At 39.6% G+C, this 25,191-nt stretch overlaps 6 protein-coding genes across 6 annotated transcripts in view; 3 read left to right on the top strand and 3 right to left on the bottom strand.

Moving 5' to 3' along the window:
* The window catches only part of cdk17 (cyclin dependent kinase 17), a 26,079-nt gene extending 23,876 nt beyond the window's left edge, over positions 1 to 2,203 (bottom strand). The window contains exons 1-3 of the mRNA XM_077709519.1: positions 2,003 to 2,203; positions 1,339 to 1,464; positions 1,127 to 1,257 (exon numbers count right to left, since the gene is read on the bottom strand). The gene's annotated coding sequence lies outside the window, so the exon portion shown is untranslated. The remainder of the gene's footprint in view (positions 1 to 1,126; positions 1,258 to 1,338; positions 1,465 to 2,002) is intronic.
* phyh (phytanoyl-CoA 2-hydroxylase) lies at positions 1,772 to 5,307 on the top strand. Its single transcript, XM_077709520.1, has 9 exons — positions 1,772 to 2,085; positions 2,677 to 2,726; positions 2,788 to 2,898; positions 2,975 to 3,143; positions 3,203 to 3,284; positions 3,359 to 3,540; positions 4,122 to 4,271; positions 4,339 to 4,473; positions 4,554 to 5,307. Exons 1-9 carry the CDS (start codon positions 2,020 to 2,022, stop codon positions 4,605 to 4,607), a joined length of 999 nt encoding a protein of 332 aa, XP_077565646.1. The 5' UTR covers positions 1,772 to 2,019; the 3' UTR covers positions 4,608 to 5,307.
* Positions 5,308 to 5,512: 205 nt separating this feature from the next.
* Positions 5,513 to 6,470, top strand: ucmaa (upper zone of growth plate and cartilage matrix associated a). Its single transcript, XM_077709901.1, has 5 exons — positions 5,513 to 5,645; positions 5,737 to 5,787; positions 5,850 to 5,942; positions 6,087 to 6,185; positions 6,274 to 6,470. The coding sequence occupies exons 1-5, from the start codon at positions 5,588 to 5,590 to the stop codon at positions 6,360 to 6,362; spliced, it is 390 nt and encodes a 129-aa protein (XP_077566027.1). The 5' UTR covers positions 5,513 to 5,587; the 3' UTR covers positions 6,363 to 6,470.
* Positions 6,471 to 7,437: 967 nt separating this feature from the next.
* Positions 7,438 to 13,856, bottom strand: mcm10 (minichromosome maintenance 10 replication initiation factor). The gene is made up of 18 exons (XM_077710097.1): positions 13,766 to 13,856; positions 13,415 to 13,647; positions 13,251 to 13,291; positions 12,914 to 13,153; positions 12,519 to 12,830; positions 12,237 to 12,435; positions 11,326 to 11,491; positions 11,091 to 11,258; positions 10,600 to 10,716; positions 10,326 to 10,516; positions 10,167 to 10,255; positions 9,986 to 10,099; positions 9,160 to 9,576; positions 8,966 to 9,090; positions 8,653 to 8,766; positions 8,434 to 8,579; positions 8,312 to 8,354; positions 7,438 to 7,664 (listed from the first exon to the last, which is right to left on the bottom strand). The coding sequence occupies exons 3-18, from the start codon at positions 13,255 to 13,257 to the stop codon at positions 7,581 to 7,583; spliced, it is 2,532 nt and encodes an 843-aa protein (XP_077566223.1). The 5' UTR covers positions 13,258 to 13,291; positions 13,415 to 13,647; positions 13,766 to 13,856; the 3' UTR covers positions 7,438 to 7,580.
* Positions 13,857 to 14,494: 638 nt separating this feature from the next.
* optn (optineurin) lies at positions 14,495 to 19,442 on the bottom strand. The gene is made up of 13 exons (XM_077709518.1): positions 19,120 to 19,442; positions 18,446 to 18,561; positions 18,203 to 18,384; positions 17,955 to 18,116; positions 17,716 to 17,888; positions 17,520 to 17,616; positions 16,725 to 16,834; positions 16,501 to 16,650; positions 16,355 to 16,439; positions 16,132 to 16,290; positions 15,129 to 15,271; positions 14,981 to 15,045; positions 14,495 to 14,909 (listed from the first exon to the last, which is right to left on the bottom strand). The coding sequence occupies exons 2-13, from the start codon at positions 18,555 to 18,557 to the stop codon at positions 14,815 to 14,817; spliced, it is 1,533 nt and encodes a 510-aa protein (XP_077565644.1). The 5' UTR covers positions 18,558 to 18,561; positions 19,120 to 19,442; the 3' UTR covers positions 14,495 to 14,814.
* Positions 19,391 to 24,418, top strand: ccdc3a (coiled-coil domain containing 3a). Its single transcript, XM_077709517.1, has 3 exons — positions 19,391 to 20,308; positions 20,932 to 21,109; positions 23,782 to 24,418. Exons 1-3 carry the CDS (start codon positions 19,917 to 19,919, stop codon positions 24,067 to 24,069), a joined length of 858 nt encoding a protein of 285 aa, XP_077565643.1. The 5' UTR covers positions 19,391 to 19,916; the 3' UTR covers positions 24,070 to 24,418.
* The last annotated feature ends 773 nt before the right edge of the window (positions 24,419 to 25,191 follow it).

Below are 25,191 nucleotides of genomic sequence, written 5' to 3' on the forward strand. Positions count from 1 at the left end.
AGGTATCACCTGCCCATCATTTGATAAAAAATAAACACCTCAATAGGAGTTATCAAAAAGCCTGTTAATATTTAATAATTTGATTGATATGTCAGGGGAATGACTTAAAATAGATGGTTAGAGTCTAATTATCACACGGGATGGCCATGTCGTATCACACAAATAGCAAAAGTTCGAGTAAAGGTTAAAAAAATAAAAGAATGGTAAACTACTGGCACTCAGAACCATTTTGCTTCAAAATAATGGCAAAATTTTGTGAATTGCTCCTTTAAATACACCAACAGTATTCAAGTTGAGTTGCAATTTGGGAAGCGTCATTACGAGAGACAATTGACTGTCCTCCATCAGTTGCAAGGGACAAACTGTCCGTATGTGAGTGATGCGGATCAATACGTTCAGTCCTATATGGCCCAAAAATGACTGAGTGGGGTAATGACTTTGTCCTCTGGGGGTGTTCTACTCTTGATAGCCAACTACAGCCTACATGAAGATGTGGGTCAGAAAAAAAGCACTGGTTTAGACACATGCACACAAATAAAGAGGTTACCAATGAAGGACAGTAGAAGCAAATTGGGGTCAAGCAGCATGACTGAGATGTGCATCAATTGGGTTGGGGAAAGAAATGGGAGAGGGTGCATATCAGTGCATCATGGCATAGCTACAAATCTTGCAGCAGGATTTTTAAATGCATATGCAATGCCAGCACAAAAAAAAAAAAACAAGCGTTAAGCTTGGGGGTTCAAAATAAGTCACGGATTTTAGAGATGCGGCTCAAATACATTATTATTATAATACAAGTTGATGTATATAGATGCATTTCTAATTGTGCGGTACACGCAGTAATTGAGCGGTTGCATAGGGGCGTGCATAATGCACACGTTTTGTAAACAAACACAGTCATTTGCGAGTTTAGGATTGTGGGGGGCAAAAATGGAAGGAATTTGTCAAACATCAAAAACAGGTCATTGAACGCAGCATCTCCATTTCTCCGTGTTGACAGTTTATGTATTGAGCGCAAAGCACTCGCTCATCCTCGCCTTTGCAGCAGAATTTACGAGTACGTCACGGGAGCCATTATCCGACAAAAAAATGGAGGTTTCCCGAATTGCGATGAGGGGCATCGTACCTGTAATCGGCGAATTCCGTGGTTTCACGCGGACCCTCCGGAGCTTCCAGGCCCGGATGCACTCCTCCGCTGTATCCGCCCACAGGAGACCCGAAAAATACAGCACCCGCTCGATTCCGGTTCCAAGCGTTCTGTTCACAAACATAAATAACTAGATCAACCTCTTCGGATAACCCGAATAAGCGACGCAGCCAAGGGATGAAGGCACGAACCCAAGAAAACGCCGTTTGGATGACAGCAAGAGCAGATTAAAGAGTCTGGAGAAGGATCTCCCCAGTCCATCGACTGAGTGGACGGGAGGGGTATAATCAAGCTGGCCAACGTCAAAACACCACTTCCTGTTTGAGTAACAAATAAAAGCAGCAGAGCATCCGGTTATTGTGCGAAATGTATTGCTTTGGTGCTGAAATTCATATGGATTATCTTCCAATATATCTTTATAAGGTGATTTTTAAACAGGTTACCTTCTACTCATCACAATGTCATCCACTGGGTAGATTATTAAACTCTTAAATACGTTTAGGATTTAAATTGAAATGACATTTTGATATCGTTAATTCTATATTGGAAGCAAGATAGTAACACAAGCTGTCACATTGTTTCAGAGAAAGTGCGCCCTCTGCTGTGGAAATACAAACGGTGTTTTTTTGTATAAACAACCCCGTTACTTTGGAGAAATGCGTTAAATGATGAAGGCTAAAATGCAAATATATATTGCTATATCAGCGGGAAATTGTTAGATTTTAACATCAAAGTATCGGTTCATCGTATGGAGGAAAAGACAACAAATATAAACAACAGGCTGCGTTTTGTTGCCCTTATGCACTTTGCCCTACATCCACACATTTCTACCCGTGACGGACGGCCAAACAGTACCTTAACACGGTGGAATAATGTCGCAGGCTGCAGAACGCCTCCGGATAAAGATCGGTCATCTGGATCGGCCATCGGCTCCTGTCGTATCCTTTTATTATGGAGCATATTCGTCGCTACTCTATGCCGGGTGATCACCTATTCTGCAGCCGGAAAAGATGCATCGAGAGACGGCTAGCGTTGCCTGTTTAGGACGCGCTGCAACCTGAGACTTCAGGCCTATTGGAAGGCAGTTTAAAGGTTACAAATAATGTAAACATGCACGTTCCCAACTGTTATTTTACATTTTAAAGGCATGTACGTGTTCTGATACTTTTTTTTACGAGTAGTATAACAACAGCAAACTGTATCAAACAATTTGGATCAAGCTTTTGGACAGTTTGTTGATGAGTTGATTGTTCAGGTGTGGTATAGAGGAAGGAGATCTGGAAAGAAAAACCCGGATCTCATGGATTGGAGTTGCTCACCTGTTCGAATCTTTTGGTGTGGGTGCATGTAAACAATGTCTGTAAGTCCTCAATAGTATAGTGAAATATTTAGAGCTGATCAATATCTAATGAGGGAAACAACACTATGTTCTTGGTAGTAATCAAAATGTCCAAAAAGCATGTCTCCATATTTAAGTCATGAATAAATGTTTTGTTTCAAAATAAAATCCTTGACTTGAGCTACTTAAGGCAACACTGACGTCTGCTCAAATTGCTACACAACAGTCTCACAAATTAAAGTAAGGACACTTCATTTTAATGACTATTTCACACACTGATGATTTCATGATGCTTTGTCAGATACTCCCTCGATAACGACTTATTGAAACCTGAAGATCGACTCTTCTACGAACAAAATGGATACTTTCTCGTGAAGAATCTGATTTCTGATGACGATGTGGATTTATTCAGGTCATCAATTAAAACTGAAGCATCAACGATAAAAATCAAGCCCAAAATTCAAGTAATGTTTCTACGTTGTCTACAGGAAGGAATTTGAGCGCATTTGCCAACGGAAAGTTAGCATTCCCGGGCTGATAGTGATGAGAGATGTCGCCATCGCCAAGTCCGAGTTCGTTCCAGATCAAAAAGCCGTCACCAAACTTCAAGACTTTCAGGAAGATCCTGAACTCTTCCGCTATTGTGCTTTACCACAGGTGCAAAAACTATTTTTGAGCAAATTATATTCCCAAGCTAAACGTAGACTTTCAACCAGATCTTAAAGTATGTGGAGTGTTTCACTGGGCCGAACATTATGGCCATGCACACCATGCTCATCAACAAGCCTCCTGATGCAGGTTTGAAGATGCACTGATCCCCAACCACTAAAGAAGAGCTTCCGAAACCTTCCTCTGAATTCTGCTTTTTACAGGAAAGAAAACATCTCGCCACCCTATGCATCAGGACCTGCATTACTTCCCATTCCGGCCAGCTGATCGCATCGTCTGTGCTTGGACGGCTTTGGAGCGGGTGAACAGGCAAAACGGCTGCCTTGTGGTGTTGCCCGGAACTCACACAGGCATGCTCAAGGAACACGACTATCCAGAGTGGGAGGTACGATAACCCTGGTTTCAAAGTATACGACCCAATTTTGGACTCTTTAATTCACAGGTGTCAAAGTGGCGGCCCGGGGGCCAAATCTGGCCCGCCGCATCATTTTGTGTGGCCTGGGAAAGTAAATAATGAGTGCCGACTCTGTTTTACGATCAAATTAAAATGAAGAGTATGGTTGTATCTTAAATTTCCTGATTTTTCCCCTTTTAAATCAATAATTGCAATTTTTTAATCATTTTTTCTGTTTTTATGTCAAAAATCATCTTGCAAAATCTTAAAATATATAAAAATATTTTCTGTTTTCCACTTTAATATGGAACACAATAAAAAATGTTTTCCTTTTGAAATGAAAACCAATTATTAAATAAATGATGTTCTCTTACTCAAGTAAAAAAGCTCAAATTACCAATAAAAAAATATATTTCGGGCTATTAATTCAGTTCCTTTAATCCATTTATTAAAAAAAAAATCTAAATATTATATCTAATATGGCCCGGCCCATGTGAAATTGAGTTGACATTAAAGCGGCCAACGAACCAACCCAATTCTGACACCCTTATTCTAATCTAACACATTTCCAGGGTGGTGTCAACAAAATGTATCACGGCGTTCGTGACTACAACCCAGAACATCCCAGAGTACACCTAGAGATGGAAAAGGGCGACACCGTCTTCTTCCACCCATTGTTGATCCACGGTTCTGGAATTAACCAGACGCAAGGATTTCGCAAGGTGCTGCTCTAGTCAAATGTTTTCCTTCAAGTTCATTAACATAATTTACGTCTTCCCATCTTTCCAGGCCATCTCTTGCCATTACGCTAGCTCGAATTGCTATTACATCGACGTAAAGGGAACTACACAGGAAAATATTGAGAGGGAGGTGAAGGAGATTGCATCCAGGAAGTACCCTAATGCTACCAACATCACCTTCCAGGTAAATCGACATTATTGAATAGCATACAGTAGTGCTTAAAATCCTATTTTCAAAATGTTTTTATGTGCCTCCTCCTGCAGGACACATGGGCGTTTCGGGGCCGACTGGTCAAAGGACAAAGAAGTCGACTATGAAAAAAAGGATAGGACATGTTCACATTATCATGAATACTTATGAAATAATTCCAAATTGTCTGTTAGCTTCCTTTCATTGCCTTTCGCCCTTGTTGCACTGCTTCCAGATATGTGTTTTCATATTTAAGCATCTAACCAATCACATTTCAGCCATTATTTGTTGCCAGGGTCATAAATCTGCCTCAAGGCCTTCACAATCAGTTCTGCAGGCTCTGCTGCATTAAACAAGTGTCGATAAGATTGTTGCTTTAACCAATCAGAATTCAATTTGGTAACACCCAGGCCTTCTCGCAGGCGTAGGGATACGTCATCACTTTCACCAACTATGATTGGCTAGTTATAGGTGGACTAGCCAGAGCTACCAAGCTGTATCTGGAGTGGGCTGCACAAGTAAATATATTGTTGTGGCGATAGAAAAGGAGTACAGGTGTGTACAGGTGAAAAGGATTTTTGGTGAGTAAAATATGGCTATACTACTGAATAATATTTCAATTGTATGCGGTTGTTATTGATGATTTTTTGTCACAATCTGTAGCTGCAGAGGTTTTATAGCCATAAAATAGTTTTTGCTGAAGGCGTCACTAGGAAATGCACGGACCGCCACTGTTTAAATGTCATTAGTGTCATATTTAGATGGCTCTTATATTACAATAATTTGCACAAAAAGGCAATTCTATGCATACAGGTTGAAAAATTGGCATATATGTTGATTCTAGAAAAAAAGACTGGGGAAATGGAGGACTTGAAATATTTTGATTAAACGGCAACACTTGAATGTATACTGTTTTAACAGTGTTTGAATAAAAAATTCAAAAAAATGGAAGAAATGCATCCAGTCTGATAGATTTTAGGCACTCCTCAATACAACTCTCCACCCACTTTCTTTCCCTCACTTACCCTTCTTACTTTTCTCTACACATCACCCATCAGAATCAAACAAAGTACTTACAGTTAAGTTGAGTCTATGACAGCTCATCAAGATGTCTCGGAGTCCAATTTTGCTTTTGCCTTGCTTCATCACCCTCCTCATCCTTGCACGTAAGTCAATTTTGTGTCACTGAGTAGACGCCATTTGCATATTCAAGGTAGTTCTTTTTTTGCGAGGTATTTGTAAACATTTCCGTCTTAGTTTCATGTGTCAGTGAAAGTGCGGACGACTCTAAACAAGCAGAAGTCAAAGGTAATAATCTCAAAATATCATAACTCACCATTCTTGCTGAGTTCTTGAACTTTGACCTTTAGAATCTGCACGGCCGGTGTTCATGCCAGGAGCGGATGCCTCCAACTTTTTCAAACGGCGCAACCGCCGCTCCGTTAGATACTACGAGCAAATAGGTGAGTCGGAGGAAAACTATAGAATGTATGGATGAAAATATCAGGGGTGGCTGTTAAGTCAATCAGGTATTATTGCTGCAGGAGTCACAGGATAGCGTGGAGCGCTCTTCTCCTTTAACGGTATTAATTCCAGTTTGTTTCCAGCGGAGCAAAGGGTGCATCGGGCAAACACGGAGCGGCGAAGGGAGTACAACGAGGAACAACGCAACGAATATGAACACTACGCTGAAGAAGATCGAACCGGTAAACCCTGAACCTGTGACTGGCAGATCCTATACTAAATACCACAGCACATAATATGACCAATTTCAATATTTTCCCTTTTAAACAGAGCAAAGGGAAAGAACAAGTGAGAAATACGAGCAAGTGAGGGAGTATAATTACGACGGACGTTATCCTCGATTTTACTGGTCTCACTGAGCGCAATCCATGTAAGCGCTCAAGGTAAAAATGTTGTTCTGTTTAAAAAAAATAAAAATTAAATATTACATTGAGCACTTTCAATAAAGAAGTTTAACATTAAATAAACCAAGCTTGTTTAATTGCTTTTTCCATGCAAGCTTCATAAAAGGTTACACTTAGCTGGCGGCATCTAGTTAAATCTTTACATTGTTATGGGCTTTTTTTTTGTTTTTTTGAGGAAAGGTACTTTTACTTGTCTTTTATGAATTGGCGGGTCAAACAAAGATGAGTTTCCTGGACAGTTTGTGCCGTTAATGTGTTTAACACACCACAGTACTGTCTGGAATTTGGAGTATTCAGATGGAATCAGGGGTGGGAGGGATGGAATATTAGCAAAAGAAGAGGTTTTGCTGCGTAAGTCATTTAAGCTGAAATCATTTCCAGAGTGGAAAAGACGAAGGAGAAATGCCAAAAACTGTGTGCTGATGTTGTCCAATAAAAAAGTGGAAACCACTTCAGACTTCAAGGTTGGCGTAAGCCCCAACACCTGGAGAGGATTTAAATGTTTTTTTTTAATGAGATCATCACATTTCATGCATCGTATTTTCTGCACTATAAGGCGCACATTCAATGAATAATCCATTTTAAAATTTGTTTCAAATACATATAAACCGCACCGGATTATAAAATGCCGTAGTAGTAGTAGTAGTAGTAGTAGTAGTAGTAGTAGTAGTAGTAGAAGAAGTGGTGGTGGTAGTAGTCAAGGTGGTTTACTAGTAGTGGTTAGCAGTTGTGTTACTAGATGGAGCTGTGCTAAAATGGAGTTTTACACAATTATTAACCAATATTGATCCATTTATAAAAGGCATATCATATTATAACGCATACTGCCAGCTTTTGAGAAAATGTAAGTCTTTTAGTTGCATCTTATAGTGCAGAAATACAGTACCTTTAGAGATGTAAATTGATTAACTTTGCAGTTTTTGAAAGGTAAAAGATGAATACAATTGAATGCATTGGGGTATTTCTTTTTGTTGATGTGGACTAGCCAAGACAATATTCAAAGAAATATGAACTAGTTAGATAAGGAGAGTAATATGAGAGGAAACAATGACAAATGACTTGTCATTACTTTAATTCCTTGCAAATGTCAGGTATGGTGCCATTTAGAGTTAAGCATTAAAAGTTAAGCAATAAAATCCAATTTAAAAGAAGTAACTCTAACAAAAATGGGTTCTACTTAAGACTGGTTAGGAATCTTCCATGCTCCTCCCCTCGAGGTTTCAGAAGCTCTGCGCCAATTTTTGGTCCAGCTTTCTCCTAGTATGGACAGATGAGAAGAACAACATATTTCATCCTTGTGTTCGCACACACAACAAATCAAAATAATAAAGCTACTTTTCCATTGAATTCAATCATCAGTCTTACAGTTTATAACAAGGTTGTCAGACTCGGGTTGGTTTAGCGTCAACTCAAATTTCATGTGGGCCGGACAATTTTAGATATAATATTAACATTTTTTTTAAATAAATTGATTAAAAGAACTAGATTAAAATCCCTGAATATACAGTTTTTATAAATCTAAAACTGTTTATTTTAGCTTTATTTAAAAATATTTTTAGACATTACAAATTGACTTTTGAGCTAAAAACAGCAAAATGGGATTTAAAAAATGACAATTATTGATTTAAAAGGGGGAAAAAAATCAGGAATTGTAATATACATCTATACTTCATTTGAATTTGATCCTAAAACAGAAAGTCAGCACTCATGATTTACTTTCTCGGGCCGCACAAAATCATATGGCGGGCCAGATTTGGCCCTCGGGCCGCCACTTTGACACCTGCGGTTTATAATATCAAGAAGAAATTATTGGATTCATATTATTTTGTTTTGCATCATGCAGTTCTCCTGACACATCTTGACCACCATACTTTAATAATTATTTTTTAAACAGGAAAACTTACCTTGAGCATTCCATCACGTTGCCATTTAAACATACCGCAATTACTGTAAAGAGGAATAAATCAAAATCAGTATTTGTACTGGCATAGAAAACTAAAGGTTCAACTTTGACATTTTGAAATACCTGCAGTGTTTGTGCGGCAATCTGTCAAGTGCAATGGCTCTTTGTCCGCAAGGACACTTAAAGAAACGTTTGACGGCATCGTGCCAGTGGAGTGGATGATTCTCCCCCACACAGCGGTCTGCAGCTTTGAAGTAAGTGTACTTACACTAAAATAAAAAGAAGTAGTTGTTTTTTTCTTCATTGGGGCATAGATGGTCATAAAAGGTAAGCAAAAGTAACCTTTTTACAGGAAACAGCACGGCACTTCATCTCTCTGACTCCTCTCATTTTCTCCTCCATCTGCTCCTTCTTCACTAACACATTAAAGTAGTCTTCCTGTATCTGATATTCAGCCTGCAAGGGACAATCAAATTAAATATTCAAGTTAGGACATATTTGGAACTCATTGACGGCGACAGACGTCAGATCCATTTTGACTGGGAGAGGTTATATTGAAATATTTAATCTTTATCTTGTTAACATCCCTAGTTTGGACACTAGCTAATGAAATATATATTATTTTTAAATCTGAGGTGTTTTGTGCATGCCATACCGCCTGTATAGCGGCTCCATGGATGGATTTGGCGTTGAGGATGTTTTGAAATGCTTCAGTCTGAATGAAGCTGAGCTCATCTCGCCTTCTTTTCTCGGCTGGCTCCAAATCAGCCTCCTCACATTCTAAGAAGAAAAGAAAAAACATTGAAAAACTCATTCCAACGCTATTCCAACATCATTTACTCTCCGTACCTTCAGGCGACATGAGATTCTTGTCCACCCGTGCGCTGATCTCGCTGCTGCTAGTCCTCTTCCTCTTCACGGCATTGGGGTCCTCCTTTGCTAGCGCCATCCCCTTCGCTCTCAGTTTCTTGAGAGCAGCCATCTTGGCGGCCGAGACGATCGGCTTTGAAGACGGGCTGGCGTCAAAGAAAAGTACATCCTCGCCTTTTGTCAGGCCTCTGCCTAGCATAGGTGTTTGCGGCGTGGCTGGACCACCGCTGGCGGTCTTGGGGACGACGGGGGCCGCTTTTGGGGATGTCAACTTAGGAGTCCCACCATCCTGACGTCGGCGGTTCATCAGCAATTCCCTGTGCTTTTGTTTTTGTTGCTTTAAAAGGTCGGAAGCAGTGATGGACTGAACAGTAGATCCTTCAGACCCTTTGGAGACTGTTGAAGACAAAAAAAAAGGCAAGTGAGCCAACAAGTTTGCATCATATATATTTGTCTGGGTTACCTACAATGTTCCCTCTTCGTCTTCTCTGCGCAGCAGCAATCATATGGCGCGCAGTAAATAAAATCCAAACTTGTTTTTTTACCACTTTTCCCATGATGGCGCCGTTTACGCGGCAGCCAGTGGCAGTAGCTCTGTCCACTTTTATGTTTTTCGTGTTTTACAGCATGTTTTACATGAAAAATTAGAGGGAACCTTGACATGCACCTGCTTATGGCAGGTGTAATACTAGTGTGCCCATAACGAGCAATGATGATGTCACTCACACTGGTACTCAGTGCGCTCAGGGAGGTTGTCTTTCTGCCCAGACCAACGAAAAAATTAGAAGGAACATTGGTTACCTACCCGCCATATTCCCCTGTGTCAAGTGCTTTTTGAGCTGTAGAGCCCCTGGCGACGGCGTTGACATCAAACTCTTGAATTCATTTGAACAATTGGAAACTTGGCCAGACTTCATGGCTACAAAACAAAAAGGCATTTGTTAAAGTGGCTTTTGAGCGTGAAACGTGGGCTAAGTCAGTCTCACCCAGCATTTTGGCCTCCAGAATGTGCCTAGCGGAACCTCTTACAAAGAGCTTGTCCAGAGTGGTCTGTCCTGGTTTTTTGGCTTTTGATCTGCAGATTGTATGCACGTGAAATAAGGAAGAGAAACAAGTTCGCTCAGATGTTATGTTTGAAGGCTCACAGTGATTCCGCGCAGGCTGCCGACGAAACGCCGCCGTAGTGGAAGCCGTTCTGACAGATGCGATCCCGGAGGCTGACTCCTTTCATTTTATTGGGCGCTTTTCCAGAAAACGCCGACTGCAGTTCAGATCGCTTGGAGCTCATCATCTTGTACTGCGCTTTGACGTGATACTGGCAGTAATCGCACTCAAACTGGGAAGAGGAGGGCACACCATTAGTGACAAAAATGCCTGCAGGTTTTCATTTTTTTTGTAAAATATTTGCTCATTTCTTACCATGTTTACAAGCTGAGAGCAGGGCTCTCCGTTCTTCTTCATGGCTTTGCACTTGCCGTAATCTTGAGCCTCGCCCATGAGCAACAATTTCTGCGGGTGATCCACTGTCAAGCTAACCTGCACACATTAACATTTAAGGGTGGAAACTATAAATCTACAATACATGGAAATAGTATGTCACACAATTCTAACATCGATTCAAAATCTGTCAAAAATAAATTGATAGGAATGTTCTTTGGTCAATTTAGATCCTTTTTTTCTGAATGATATACAAAAGTTGTGTTTAAGTGCACCGTATTTTCACGACTATACGGCGCATTGTATTTTTAGCCGCGGTGTCAGTAATGAGTACTATTTCTGTATTTTACACACACAAAGGACACACCGTTTTTATAGACGCAGCCAGGCAAATAGTAGCTAACTAGTAGCTAGGATTACTATTCCAACGCTGTCTTTCATGTTTTTTTTGTTTTGTTTTTTTTTTTGCTCACCCCGTCATAGCCGTCTTTTTGTTTCATGGTGTTGGGGTTGAGCAGTCCGATGACGATACCAGGTTCAGTTTTCCAGTGCTCCTTGTGGACCTCGCCGAACAGCAAAAGCGACACAAACACGTCCAGGTTGTGAAGGTCGTTCATCTTCCAGACGCTAAATGTTTTCCCCTGAGATGGCAGTCATGTTTTTTCATTCATTTTTGATTCTCGTCTGGGGAAATTGCAAGTTGCTTACACTATTGCTGCTTTGCGGCGTTGCTTTGTGGACCAGCACACCAAATGTCACCCAGTCGTTGTCCTCCAGCTTCTCCCTCTGTAGGCGCTCCGGCACCTGCGATAGACGGATTAGGCGCCTGCCGGCCATTTTGCGGTCCATTTCACTGGATGACACACGTGGCTTTCTGAAAAGGAGGAAGAACACTAATTTGAATGTTCAGTCGTCAATTGACAGTGTTGGAGTTATTCTATAATACTATTATATATATATATATATATGTGTGCATTTAATCATTTTTGTAAGAGAGCTTCTTCAATTTGTCTGGAGCAAGCTCGGGATGGTAACATGTCACCGAGTCCTCCTTCACTGGAATATAGGACAGACCTTTACCCCAGAATGCAAACCTAGAAGGACGCTTAAGAAATTGCTGATGCAGCGTGATCGCTATCCAACAACCTTTGTGATTACTCGCATATTGTCGTAAATTGTGACACTATTTCCGCTTGATTATGGAATTGTTTTGCCGAATGGAGGCTTGTTTGTTTAATTTCCAATGGAGTTGTTTTTCGAGTTCCGACCTTAATTGTTATTATTGAATACCTGATATGTGAGGATTGTTACAGGTGTTGTTTTTCCTTATGCAATTGGATTAATCAATAACCTTGTAATTGTTTTGATTTATGGCCTAAAATGGGCAGGAAAAATTCCCATTCATTTGTGACGAGGACGATGTCAGAATGAATTCTCTCTTGCAAGATAATCATCAGAGATGCCAAATTTATTAAATATATATTATTAATCAGATGTCCCCCGGTATTTCTTTTATAATTATATTAAAGTATCATTATTGATGAAACTAACACAAGGCAATCGATTCATTTTGATAGTGCAAAGCAAAGGGAGATTTCCTAAGAAAAAAAACTGCTGACCTGAGTCGCAATCCAGAGTATTTTTCCATAGCGACATCTTTGGGAAGAGAGTCCAGTTTAGGGGGCTCGGCTGAAGAAGTTGGGCGAGCTATGCTGTTGAAGGTTGTGGACGGGCGTTTTGGAGTGGCTGCTTTGCTCGCGCTTTGCAAAGGCAAGAAGGAGCTTCCCATCTTAATCTCCACTAAAGGTAGTCTAGATTCTGATATTTAAAAAATATAATAATAATTATCAGAAAAATCAATTGCACAAATAGTATCATATTCAATCTTTTGATCAGATTACCTGGTGAAGTGCTAGGTTTGTTTTGGTGGGCCATTATTGCTTTGCGTTTAAAAGAATCAGCGTTGCTTAACTCAGAGATAAAATTGGCGGACTCTTGGATTGTTTGGCTTTCTCCTTTAACTGGATTGTGTGATGTCATTTGATCACAATCTGATGGACTCTTTATTTTCGGTACAAGAGCAGCTGAATATTGGGTTGACGGTGATGTCAAAGTGGACGAACTCGCTGAAGCTTTTACCGAGGAAGTTCTTTGGCTGGCTTCTAGCTGCTTCTGCAAAGCTCTCATTTTTTCCTGCATTTGCCGCAACTCATCTAAAAATGATAAAGGAGGCAACAATAATAAAAGATCTGAAAATCTTGTGGTGTTTCCAATGAGAAATGACATGGATACAAACCTTGTAGCTGTTCCTGTGACCTGTTATGACTCTCACTTGCTTTGTTTTTAGGAGATTCATTGACTTGTTCTTTTTCAAGATCATCGATATCGCCAAAGAGCTCTGACATCTCATCCACGCGTTGCCCGCCTTCATTGTAGTCTTCCTCGTCTTCATTGTCAAACAGGTCATCCAAACCACCTTCATGTTCTTTCTCATTTTCACGCATTAAGGCTGTCAGGATCTCCAGATCATCGTCACCTCAACAAAGAATACAACATTGATTTTTCATTTTCGTCGCTTCGAGGTTTCATAAACGGCCCGATACCTCCATTCCATTTGGATTTGTACTACTTACTTTCCATTATTAGACGAGCGCCCTCAAAAACAGCAGCCGATCTACAAGAAATTATCTAATATGAGCGAAACACAGCATAAGCTATTTTGTAATTAGATCCTGTACATTAAACATAGGCGAAAATAGTACTACTTTATTTCTCTGAGTCAAGACAGCAAACTTACCAAACAAAGGGACAAATTGATTGGATTAATTGGCAGATCGCGTGTCTTAAATGGTTGATGAGAAAACGTCCTTCTATTTGAAATGTTGAACTATTTGGTTGAGAACGGAGAAAATGTGTTTTTTCCTCATTTACAAAAAAATATTTACAGCCCAAACGAGAGCGAAATCCAAACTGGCGCTAACGAAGGACCCGGCTGTGTTGTCAAAAGATTTGAGGCGACCAATGATATTCCTGAATTAAAAGACAAAAATGTAATACAAAATTAAAATAAAAAAATGTCTAGGGTAAAAAAAATTATTGCTCGGAAATAAAACTTTTGATGTTTTTTTTTCTTCTCAAATATAGCCACCTGATTATATAGTGATTCATTCGCCTGGCTTCGAATCAGGCAAGCGGTGTTGAAAATGAATACATTTCCGCACGAAAGGTGGGCGTGCCGGAGGTCCTGAAGAGAATCACTCTTGTCTAGATCCTTGTTATTTAAATAAACATTGCTAATATAAAGGAGTGTCCAAGACGGACTATAGGTAAAATTGATGAAAAGAAAGACACGTATTTATATTATTGTAAACATGCAATCAGAAAATTCTTACTTGATTATGTATTGATTTCCTTCAACTGGCATTAATGAGGATGTAAATTCACTTAAATCTTGTATTTATGACCTACTTCTTGGTGTCATCACCTGGCAGGATTTTCTGCAGGACTTCCACAAGGATGGAAATCACACAAGAACGTAAAGGCAAAAATCACATTTTGGCACATCTGCTGGTTGCCAGGTTACGCTGTGACTGAAAAAAACAATGTGACAGTTTGGTAAAACAGAGTAAAAAAGATACTGCTGGAGAAGTGAAGATCCAGAGGAGATTTTCCAAGATACCAATATATTGAATGGCCACCTTATTGCACACATTCCCTTAACTTCATTTTGGGTATTAGATGAGCCCGTTTTATGAGAATTTTTTTGTTTGCTTTTGAATAATAAAACAACCATTGTACCAAACACAAAGGTCTATTTTGTCGTTGTAACTAGAATAACACGATTAACGCACTTAGGCCTTCTCATGCATCCTAAATGTCACATCTTGCATACATTTATTGAGTCATCATTAGTAAAACAAAATAGTCAGGTTACATTTCTTAGTAGTAGTAGTGTAGTGGATGAATAAGTTGACCCTAACCCATGAGCTTTCAAAAAAAAAAACATCTGATAATACAAACAGATTCAAAGTATCTTAGTTCAGTAAAACACTGGCAACATAACATAAACTTTTAAATCTTGCATATAAACCAAAAAGTAGACAAAACGTGAAGACTTTTTGTCTCATAGTTTGAGAAAGTACACCCAGAGGAAGACTAAAGTTTAAAGTGCAAATAGGGCTAATAACATCAAAATTGCTACTCAATGCACTTTATAATGTGAATCTGTAGCGAGTCCAAATCCGGCAATACTTTGTCGCACTTTGGACAGACGTTTTGTTGCCACTCGGTTCCTGCCAGACAAAACAGTTGAGCGTCAAACATGAAACTGAACCCTACGAGAACAACAACAAAAACAACATACCTCGCGCCAGCAAAGTTGGAGTTGGATTGGTCATGTGGCGTCTTTGCATGTCACTTAATGATTCTCTGTAGTGAAAGTGAGTAAATGACATTAAAACGGATGCAGTATAGTGTTGACATATTATTATTTTTTTATTTCTTTGGCATACCGGCTTCTGGAGTTCAACATCTCTTGCAGATAGGTGTTTTTCTGGCTCACGTACTCCAGCTGAACAGACAGACGCTCACGTTCCTCATGCAGTTTTTCTCTCGCCTCTCGCTCGGCGTAGAAATCCGACATGTAGACCTCGGCCTGCAGAGATCAATTTCTTTGTTAGAATTTGCATAAACAACTAATGTTTTTTTCCTTTCTTTGTATGTCTGCTCAATTATCCCCTCCATAGTTTAACTCAATATCAGCCATTGACCATCCGTTGTGACCTGGAGTCAAAATGGATTGAATTGATGTAAAATTGTAAAATACACATTATTTTTGGGTTTTTTTTTTGGAATATGCGGAACTAAATTTAAAGTTTTTAAGCTGTGTTTACTTATGTTTACGTGTCTGCCATTCACAGTTCCACCCCACTAGAAAATGTCTTTTCTTTTCCTATGCATTTTCATTACTTAATACAGAATTTTCCTATATACACTTTCCTTTTGGCATACATACTCATACAAAATGGGTATACAGTGTTCCCTCGGTTATTGCGGTTAATGGGGACTGGGACCACCCGCGATAAGTGAATTTCTGCAAAGTAGGGATTCCCCTTCAAAAATGCTTAATCTGAATTTAATTATATTTTTTTTAAAATGTTTTTTACCCCCCTGTATACAGTACACCATGTAGAATACGGGTAGAGAGATAGAAATTCATGTTATAACAAAAAAAACCTGTAAAATATGTTGTTTCAATGTAATATTTGTATTTTTTTCCCCCAAAAAGTCTGCGAAGCTCTGAGTCCGCGGTAGCTGAACCGCGAAGTAGCGAGGGAACACTGTACTTTTATCATTTTTTTGTAGAGGATTTGGGTGCAATATTAAAGATCGTGGACGGTATTAACCTAATTCAATGTAAAATATGCTTCTACTTCCCAAAAAAAAATCCAGTTTTAAAACCACTTCTGTAATAAAAAAAACAAATTTCACAAGACTGATTGTACTCATGCCAACCTGTGCCTTGAAGACAGATATGGTCTCCAGCTCCTTCTCCTTAGCGAACATCTCCTGCTTCAAGTTGTCGATGCACTCCTGTTTGACCACCAAGGCTTGCTCGGCAGCGCTCAGCTGCCCTTGAAGATCATCCACCACCTCTTTGTTCACCAAGTGAGCCTGTAGCACAATAATGATGTATTTTCAACCCTTCAATGTGTTCTTCCATAGACAATTTGAATACCTCTCTCCTTCCTCCCTCCTCTTTGAGCTCATTGTAGTCCTCGAACAATTTAGTGTAGGCGTCCTTCAGCTGAGTGTAATCAATCCTAAAAGGGAAGAAAAGTTTGCCATATCTCCTGAATGCTGTTTGGACTACATTTAACTCACCTATCGGCTCCTGCTTTCTTCTGCAGCATTAAACTCTGCGTCTGCATGCTTTCCAGTTGAAGCTTTAGCTTTTCGTTCTCCGTTTTGACCACCTCTCGATCCACCAGCTCGGCCTTCAAAATTGTCGTATCGTGCTCCATTTCACGACATCTAGTTAAGCCCAAGTTAAAATATTACAGCGCGATCTGTAAAAGGGATGTCATCAAAAATATTTGGCTACTAACCGGTCTTGCAGGTTCTTCTTCATGCCTTCTGCTTCATCCAGCTTTTTCTGAGCCTGCTGGAGCTCTTTGAACAGCATTTTCATCTGGGATTTGATGAACTCGGATGCCACCTAGAATGTTTCATAATCAGAATGATTCGAGAAGTGAGTACCGTATTTTCATGACTATAAGGGACACAAATCTTAAATTTTCTCCAAAATAGACAGGGCGCCTTATAATCCAATACTAAAATTGTTATCATGATAAAATAAAATTAATTAGTCGATAGGGTTCACTGTCTACTATTTTGCCGTAGAAAAAGTACTGTGCAGTGATTTCTGGGATATATAGTTATTTTGTCAATACACCCAATGGATTGTGGCCTGTATACATCAACACAGCATGACAACACATGGAAAGCAGCATTGGAAAAGTCACACTAGCTACTATTTTCGAATGGATTGTGGCCACCTGGACGAACATATTAACCTCAGCTTTTTCAATGGACAATTGTTCAATTTGGACACAGAAAATTAGGACTTTTGATGGATTGGTGTGTGATGATGACGGGAGTACATTGTAAAATGGCTAAATAAAGTACAACCGAACTCAGTATTGCATCTGTTGCCTTTTTAAAAATGTGTTTTTAGCATGTGGGTGTAGCATGTATGATTTGTATTGCCATGCCAGGCTGCGTCTATAAAAACGGGGCGTCCTTTGTGTGTGTAAAATGCAGAAATAGCCCTCGTTATTGACACTGCGGCTAAAAATACGATGCGCCGTATAGTCGTGAAAATAAGGTCGATGAGTAAATACCTGGTCATTCTCAGGATTAGTTTTGTTGTCTTCGGTCAGGGAGGTTTGTGTGGTGGCGGTCATATTGAGACTCTGTCTCTCCTCCATTACTCGAATCCTGTTTGGTTATTGAAAAAAAACAAAAAAAAAAACACACATTTGAGCCCACAGTATGCAAAAAATAAATAAACAAATAAATAACCGTGCTGATGATTGCCTTTCAATGGTGACGTGCAGTTCGACCTGGAGCCTTTCAGCTCGTTGAGTCTCGTTCCTGAGGGATTGCAGCAGCTGGCTAACGGTCACCTCCTCGCCGTCCACACATGACGGCGTCTGGCTAACGTCAGGATGTTTGACGCCCTCGCCCTTTACATCGACAATTCCGTCGTTCTGAAAAGACCAGGTATGTTGAAGTGTGTATTTTAAAACCCTAATATCAACATATTTTTTTCTTACCGAAACGGTAATAACTTCGACAAATGACTCGTTGCAAGAGTTGCGGTCTGTTTTCAGCTGAAGCTCCGAGTTGAGGGCCACCAGGTCGTTCTTCTCCGCCTGCAGTCGGCTAACTTGCGCACGTAAAGCGTCCACTTCAGCGCTATTCCTGGAAGACTCCTCCTGTAAAAATAGTCTCTTTTTAAAGCTGCCATCACTGCTGGACCACCAGTTCATCGTAGCAAGCCCACCATTACGCATGGACTCACCTGCGAGATGGTTGCCACCTCCAGTTTATTGCTTTTATTTTCATCCTCCAAGGTTTGAATAAGAGCTCTGCTGTTCTCCAACTCGGTGTCCAGGAGAAGACGCTCCTCCTGCCTCTCCTTGTTCCACTTGATTAGATCCTCGAAACGTTCTTTCATCGATAAGTTGGTTTGACGGAGAGCCTCTGCGGAAACAAGAAAGAAGTAAGATGTTTGGTTTGAGGACAAAAGTGAGAACACTCTTACCTTTTAAATTGCGGTTCTCTTGGATGAGGACACGCATCTGAAGCAAGATGTCCTCCTGAGATCCAAACGGGCAAGAAATATCGCCGTTCATTATGGCATCTCCCGATGCCATGGCCCTAAGAGAAGTACAAGAAGCTGGATTTAACTACCACTTTCAAATTTCAAAATGGGGTTAATGAACTCATCTTTTTAGATCAATGTAATCCCAAAGCATGGAATGTCTCAATGCTTTGGTATGCGGCAGAGAAGAAAACAAACAGAAGCATTTTGAAATCTCATGATCTAATCGGCAATCACATGATAAAGTAAATGTTTTTTCTAACGTTTCGTCTTCCTTTTAACAACATTTTACAATTTGGGCCTTGTAACCCAATTGAATTTTCTTAAACGTCCTTGGGAGAGAAAAAAGTTTGGACACCTATTTAAAATGTAAATCTGATGAACGTCCAGGATTTTAAATCGTTTGTTTTTAATAATATGGATAGAATACACTATTCACTTAAGGAAGAGGAAATCTCTCAGGTAAATAGTTAAGATTTTTAAGGCGATCTACTTTCCGTTTCGGTCCAAGCAAAATCCCTTTTGCTTCAAAATGTACCAATCATTTCCAAACTCGTCATCCAAACTGCGTCACAACAAATCATGAAATTATCTTTCAATTTTTTAGAACTGACCTTCTAAAACTCGACGTTGGATCCAGAAAAACAAGACAGCAACAACAGTTTTAAGGGAGATATAAATATTTTGCTGTTGAACCTTGCGTCTTGGTCTGTTTTTAAGTTAGCTTTACGTACAATAGAACAGTACAATTTCCCTATTTGTACTTTCAAAGTAAAGCATAACAGTGTCACGAAAAGATAAACATCTATTATTTTGAAAACAAATGTGACCCACTTCTTTACTGAATGCCACCTAACTTGAATATCACCCACTTCCGTGATTGACGTCACCAAAAGGATATCTGTTGTAATTGTGGTCAAGGGTCATCGGGTAACTAATCTATCAATTACTGCATTTGGTGACCAACTGTACCTTACTTTGGATATATACACGACGTACAAGCTAGTGTTCGTCACGACATGCACAGTTGCGCAGTTTTATATCCCCGCCCCTTTATCTACACCCCCCTTTTGCTTTTACATTTAATGGCCACTAGAGAGCAGTATAACACTGTTGCTGATGCTGTGATGAGTTTAGTGGGAGTCCTAATGCTGGGGAAAAGTTCATTGAGAAAATCCGCATTGGACTTCAGAGCCAGTGTAGGAGTATACGAAACATTTCTCTGTGTGTCCTTGAACGCAGCGCCAGTGCTCCTTGCCTTGATGCACCTAAAGGAGGCGGGTGTGATGGATGCTTAGAAATTGCGTGTCCACTTCACGGAGCTGACTTTCACCATTGCACTGTTTTAGCTCCTCCAAAAACTTTTTTTAAGCTTCTTTTTTCCCAATCATCAGTCCAAATAAGGTCATCGATGGCTTCCGCAGTTGTTCTAGTTGCACTGTTTAGTACTTTGACGCAAGGCTGCCAACTTCCATCTGAGTGGCGGCCACTGAGCGAGGGATGCCGATCGGAGCTGGCCGAAATCATCGTGTACGCCCGGGTCCTGGCCATCCACCGGGAGTCGCTGGCCCCCGGAGCGGCGGACAGTCTGTACAATTCCCTACCAGTTGGGTTCGGATACGGGTACGAGGGCGCCGAGGAAGGGTTGCTGTACTCGGCTGAGGTGGAACTGCTGTGCGATCAAGCCTGGGGGAGCATGCTGGAGGTCCCTGCGGGCTCTCGTCTTAATTTCACCGGGCTTGGTTACCTATCATGTCAATCTCACACGGTGATGGAGAACTACTCTTATTTTTTCTTCCTCAGGTATGCACAATGTATTTTGGACATTCATTACTTGTTAAATCCAAACTTTTTGGCCATGCGGATGAAAACTTTAGCAATTAAGACTTGATTATTTTTAGGTTTATTTTAGTTAAATGAATGGACAACTATTTATATATTCGGTTTGTTGTTTTTAAACAACAAAACTGGGAAATCATCCTGTAAAATAATGTGGTAGACCTGCAAGCGATGGTTTAGGGAAGGAGTGGGCAAACTTTTCGTCCCAGGGGCCACATTAACTTGAAAAATTTGACAGATGGGCCGGGTCAGCACAAGATATGATACATATAAAAAAGTGCATCCGTTAAGAGTACATATGAAACATAAACAGAAAAAAAGGACCAAAGTATTAACATACTCATCACTCATCATTAAAGTATAAAGTACAAAGCCAAATAAAAAGGAATGTATTAAGAAATAATAAAATGTAATTTAAAAAAGATAGAGGGGCTGTAAAACACAAAAAACAAACAGGCCGTATGTGGCCCGCGGGCCGTAGTTTGCCCATGTCTGGTTTAGGGACTGCCATGGACTACCATCTTTACTCATTGGGCCCCATTAGTCATTTTGACAGCCTCTCTTAGTCAAAATTTGTCCTCCTACAGGATGGACGAGAACTACAACATCCTTCCCCATGGCGTCAACTTCCAGGACGCCATCTTCCCTGACACCAACGAGAATCGTCGCACTTTCTCCAGCCTCTTCCAATTCTCCAACTGCACCCAAGGGAGCCAACCCTTTCACACTTTCAGCCCTGATTGGGACACTGCAGAAGATAACAAGGTACCTTGTCCAATTCTTACGATGACTTCCACCCCAAAATTCAGTCATGTCAAAACATTTCATGAGTCCTTTTAAGGAAATGGACAAATGGCTTGAGGGTGGCTTGTTTTTATGGCGGATTTTCTAAGCCAAGCTTCCTGCTTCTGTGTGGCTTTGTCCGTCCAGTCTCATGCAGAGGACAAGTGCTAGCATGCCTCAAGTGGGGGTCGCGCCGGTCAGGAATTTACAAAGGGTCTTTTGCAAAGGCCCTTTAATTTCAGCAACTCTCTCAAATTGACCAAACCTGTGTCAAAGTGGCGCCCCGAGGGCCAAATCAAGCCCGCCTCGTCATTTTTTGTGGCCCGGGAAAGAAAATCATGAGTGCCGAATTTTTGTTTTAGGATCAAATTAAAATGAAGAGTATAGATGTATATTACATTTTCTGATTTTCCGCCTTTTAAATCAATAATTGTCATTTTTTAATCAATTTTTTTTGTTTTTTAGTTCAAAAATCATTTAGTAAAATCTAAAAAAGCTAAAATAAACATTGTTTTAGATCTATTAAAAAACGGAATATTCAGGGCTTTTACTGCAGTTCTTTTAATCCATTTATAAAAAATAAAAAAAACATCTAAATATTATATCTAAAATTGTCCGTCCCACATGAAATCAAGTTGATGTCAAAGCGGCCCGCGACCCAACCCGAGTCTGACACCCCTGTTCTAACCATTAATTCAGAAGGGCAGTTAGTCTTTTCTACTGGAATAAAAGACGCATTATTTGTTTTACAATCCCTTTAAGGCATTATCATGGAAAAGCCAGAGCTAATATACCACACTGCTTCATCAGCGCATTAACATTTAACAGGCTTACTAATTAAAAAGTCCAGCAAGAAATATGTTTCATGGCACTCATAAACATTTTATGTAGACCAGTGACCGATCAAATTGACTACTTCATCCCCCGTAGCTGGAATTTTTTTTTTTTGTTATATTGTTTGCCGCTAGCAATGGCACTGAACTTAAATAACTTCCCACAACCAGTCATTCCAGTTCAACTAAATTGGACATCTGTCACCATCAGTAATAGGGGTGCCTAACTCCAGTCCCCAATTGCCCCTATCCAATCTGTTTTCTATGTCTCCAACACAGCAGAATCCTTAAACCAGGATTATTACCAGACTCCTGGACAGCTTTCTGAAGATTTGATTGTTTGATTGGCATGTGATGGACGACAGAAATATGGAAAACAAATTGGATTGGTGCCCAGAAAGACCGGAAATGGACACCGTTGATCAGCAATGTGTTAATGAAGAAAGAAAAAAAAGTACTTACATTCTATCTCCGTCAATGGCTACCAAGTTCAGGGATATGTCGTCTTTAAACAGTGTTTATACAGATGATCCTTGGATGTTTTGACAGATGTGCGTTTGTTTTGGGTTATCCCACAGAGAGCAGTTCTAGACTCAATGGGAAAAGGTGCACAATATAAGAACATGGTCTAGTTTAATAAGGGCCAGTAATGTGTATTGCTGGGATCCCCAACTCCAGTCCCCAAGGGTACCTGTCCACTCTGTTTTCCATGTCTCCAACACACCTGAATCCATTAACTAAGATCATTACCAGGCTTCTGGACAGCTTTTTGAGGTGTTGATCCATTGATTCAGGTGATGAGGGAGGGAGACTTGCAAAAACATAATGGATAGCTGCTCCCGAGGACCAGAGTTGGGCCCCCCCCTGCTGTGTCGTGTAGATTTGCCTGCACAACTCATACAAGACTTCCACAAAAAATGCAATGGGGATATAAGAGCACTCAACCTTGACGGTCAGGGAGCTCTGCTGGAAAATGAGGACACCAGAATCATCAAAGCGGGGGCGGCTTTGGCTTCTGACAGGATTCAGTTCATTTTGTACCCACTTTTTTCACTTTGGGATGGAATACCTTGACATACGAGTGCCCTAACATATGAGAAATTTGAGATACGAGCAAATTTGGGTCTTTTTTCAGACATTGGGAATGGATTCATTTGTATTTAGTTCATTTCTATGGGAGAAATTGGTTTTGAGATAAGAGTAAATTGACCTACGAGATCGGTTCAGGAACATATTGAGCTTGTATCTCAAGGTGTTACTGTAGCTGAAATATTTTCCAGTGTTTTAGCGTGTCATGGTGAAAGAACGTTGATTTTGAGATAAGAGTATATTGACCTACGAGCTCAGTTCCGGACTATATTAAGCTCGTATCTCAAGGTATTACTGTAGCTGAAATATTTTCCAGTATTTTAGTGTGTAATGATTAAAGAAGTTTGATTTTGAGATAAGAGTAAATTGACCTACAGGCTCGGTTCCGGAACATATTAAGCTCGTATCTCAAGAAATTACTGTAGCTGAAATATTTTTCAGTATTTTAGCAAGTCAGGATGAAAGAAGGTTGATTTTGAGATAAGAGTAAATTGACCTACGAGCTCGATTCCGCAACATATTAAGCTCGTATCTCAAGGTATTACTGTAGCTAAAATATTTTCCAGTATTTTAGCATGTCATGGTGAAAGAAGGTTGATTTTGACCTATGAGCTCAGTTCCGGAACATATTAAGTTCGTATCTCAAGGTTTTACTGTAGTATTTTCCAGTATTTTAGCGTGTGTCATGGTGAAAGAAGGTGAAACATGTCTGCTCACCTTCCCCCTTTGCAGCTGCTGTGTTCCTCCGTGCAAGCAGCGCTGTTCGACGAAGAGGAGCGCGGCCGGCGCCTGCGGGAGCGACTGGCCGCCACCGAGCGCAGGAACGAGCAGCTGAAGATCCGCGTACGCAAGGTCAAGCGCTCGCTGAGGAACGCCCGTAAGGCCGCCAAGAAGGCCCAGCGAGAGGTGCGGGATTTGCTGCTGGAACGCGAAGCCTTATGGCGGCGAGATGGTCATCATCTCAATGCCGTCGCTCGGGAGGAACCTCTGGCGGGGCGGCGGCTGGGAACGCGACTCTGATGAATTACGTGGAGTCAAACCTGTTGGATTTACGTGACAAGCCGCTGGACGGTCTTGTGGACAAACGGTGTGAGGGAAAATAGTTGTACTTGCCTTTTAATGCGAGTTGTTGTTAGTGCAAGCGCAGATGAATGCTGATGAGTTCTGTGTAAACAAAAAGTTACTTTTCATTTTATGATTCGAGCTCACATTTTGGATGGGAAATGAGTATTGTGTCACTGCGTTCTATTATTTTGTATTGTATACTCAGACCTAGACTTGACTACGACTTACCTGATATCAGGATTAAATCATGACCAACACTTTTGTGAGTCAAAACCAAGACTTAAAAAAAAATAAATATATATATATATATATATATATATATATATATATATATATATATATATATATATATATATATATATATATATATATATATATATATATATATATATATATATATATATATATATATATATATATATATATATATATATATATATATATATATATATATATATATATATATATATATATATATATATATATATATATATATATATATATATATATATATATATATATATATATATATATATATATATATATATATATATATATATATATATATATATATATATATATATATATATATATATATATATATATATATATATATATATATATATATATATATATATATATATATATATATATATATATATATATATATATATATATATATATATAAATATTGCCTAGCTAAAAAAACAACCAAGTCCAGTTTCTCTTAGACCACAAGTTGTCAAAGTGGCGGTTCGGGGGCCAAATCTGGCCCGCCGCATCATTTTGTGCGGCCCAGGAAAGTAAATCATGAGTGCTGACTTTCTGTTTTAGGATCAAATTAAAATGAAGAGTATAGATATATATTAAATTTCCAGATTGTCCCCTCTTAAATAGATAATTGCTATTTTTTTATTCCATATTTTATCTTGTTTCTAGTTCAAAATCATTTTGTAAAATCCAAAAATATATATAGAAAAATGCTAAAATAATCATTATTTTAGATCTATAAAAAACTAAATATTCAGGGCTTTTAATCCAGTTCCTTTAATCCATTTATAAAAAAAAATCTAAATA

Source organism: Stigmatopora nigra, chromosome 23 (assembly GCF_051989575.1).
Source record: "Stigmatopora nigra isolate UIUO_SnigA chromosome 23, RoL_Snig_1.1, whole genome shotgun sequence".
Lineage (NCBI taxonomy): Eukaryota > Metazoa > Chordata > Actinopteri > Syngnathiformes > Syngnathidae > Stigmatopora > Stigmatopora nigra.

Excerpts from the sequence above, each read along its gene's own strand:
- ccdc3a (XM_077709517.1), top strand. The coding sequence starts at position 19,917 with ATGGCTTCCGCAGTTGTTCTAGTTGCACTGTTTAGTACTTTGACGCAA. Across the intron at positions 20,309-20,931 it reads TCTTATTTTTTCTTCCTCAG|GATGGACGAGAACTACAACA; the intron begins GTATGCACAATG and ends GTCCTCCTACAG. Across the intron at positions 21,110-23,781 it reads ACACTGCAGAAGATAACAAG|CTGCTGTGTTCCTCCGTGCA; the intron begins GTACCTTGTCCA and ends CCCCCTTTGCAG.
- optn (XM_077709518.1), bottom strand. The coding sequence starts at position 18,557 with ATGGCATCGGGAGATGCCATAATGAACGGCGATATTTCTTGCCCGTTT. Across the intron at positions 18,117-18,202 it reads AGGTGGCAACCATCTCGCAG|GAGGAGTCTTCCAGGAATAG; the intron begins GTGAGTCCATGC and ends CTATTTTTACAG. Across the intron at positions 15,046-15,128 it reads ATGTTGAACTCCAGAAGCCG|AGAATCATTAAGTGACATGC; the intron begins GTATGCCAAAGA and ends CTTTCACTACAG.
- mcm10 (XM_077710097.1), bottom strand. Across the intron at positions 10,256-10,325 it reads GCAGCCTGCGCGGAATCACT|ATCAAAAGCCAAAAAACCAG; the intron begins GTGAGCCTTCAA and ends TACAATCTGCAG. Across the intron at positions 9,091-9,159 it reads GAATCTCATGTCGCCTGAAG|AATGTGAGGAGGCTGATTTG; the intron begins GTACGGAGAGTA and ends TTTTCTTCTTAG.
- ucmaa (XM_077709901.1), top strand. The coding sequence starts at position 5,588 with ATGTCTCGGAGTCCAATTTTGCTTTTGCCTTGCTTCATCACCCTCCTC. Across the intron at positions 5,788-5,849 it reads TAAACAAGCAGAAGTCAAAG|AATCTGCACGGCCGGTGTTC; the intron begins GTAATAATCTCA and ends TTTGACCTTTAG. Across the intron at positions 5,943-6,086 it reads TAGATACTACGAGCAAATAG|CGGAGCAAAGGGTGCATCGG; the intron begins GTGAGTCGGAGG and ends GTTTGTTTCCAG.
- phyh (XM_077709520.1), top strand. The coding sequence starts at position 2,020 with ATGTCGCAGGCTGCAGAACGCCTCCGGATAAAGATCGGTCATCTGGAT. Across the intron at positions 3,285-3,358 it reads CAACAAGCCTCCTGATGCAG|GAAAGAAAACATCTCGCCAC; the intron begins GTTTGAAGATGC and ends TGCTTTTTACAG. Across the intron at positions 3,541-4,121 it reads ACGACTATCCAGAGTGGGAG|GGTGGTGTCAACAAAATGTA; the intron begins GTACGATAACCC and ends ACACATTTCCAG.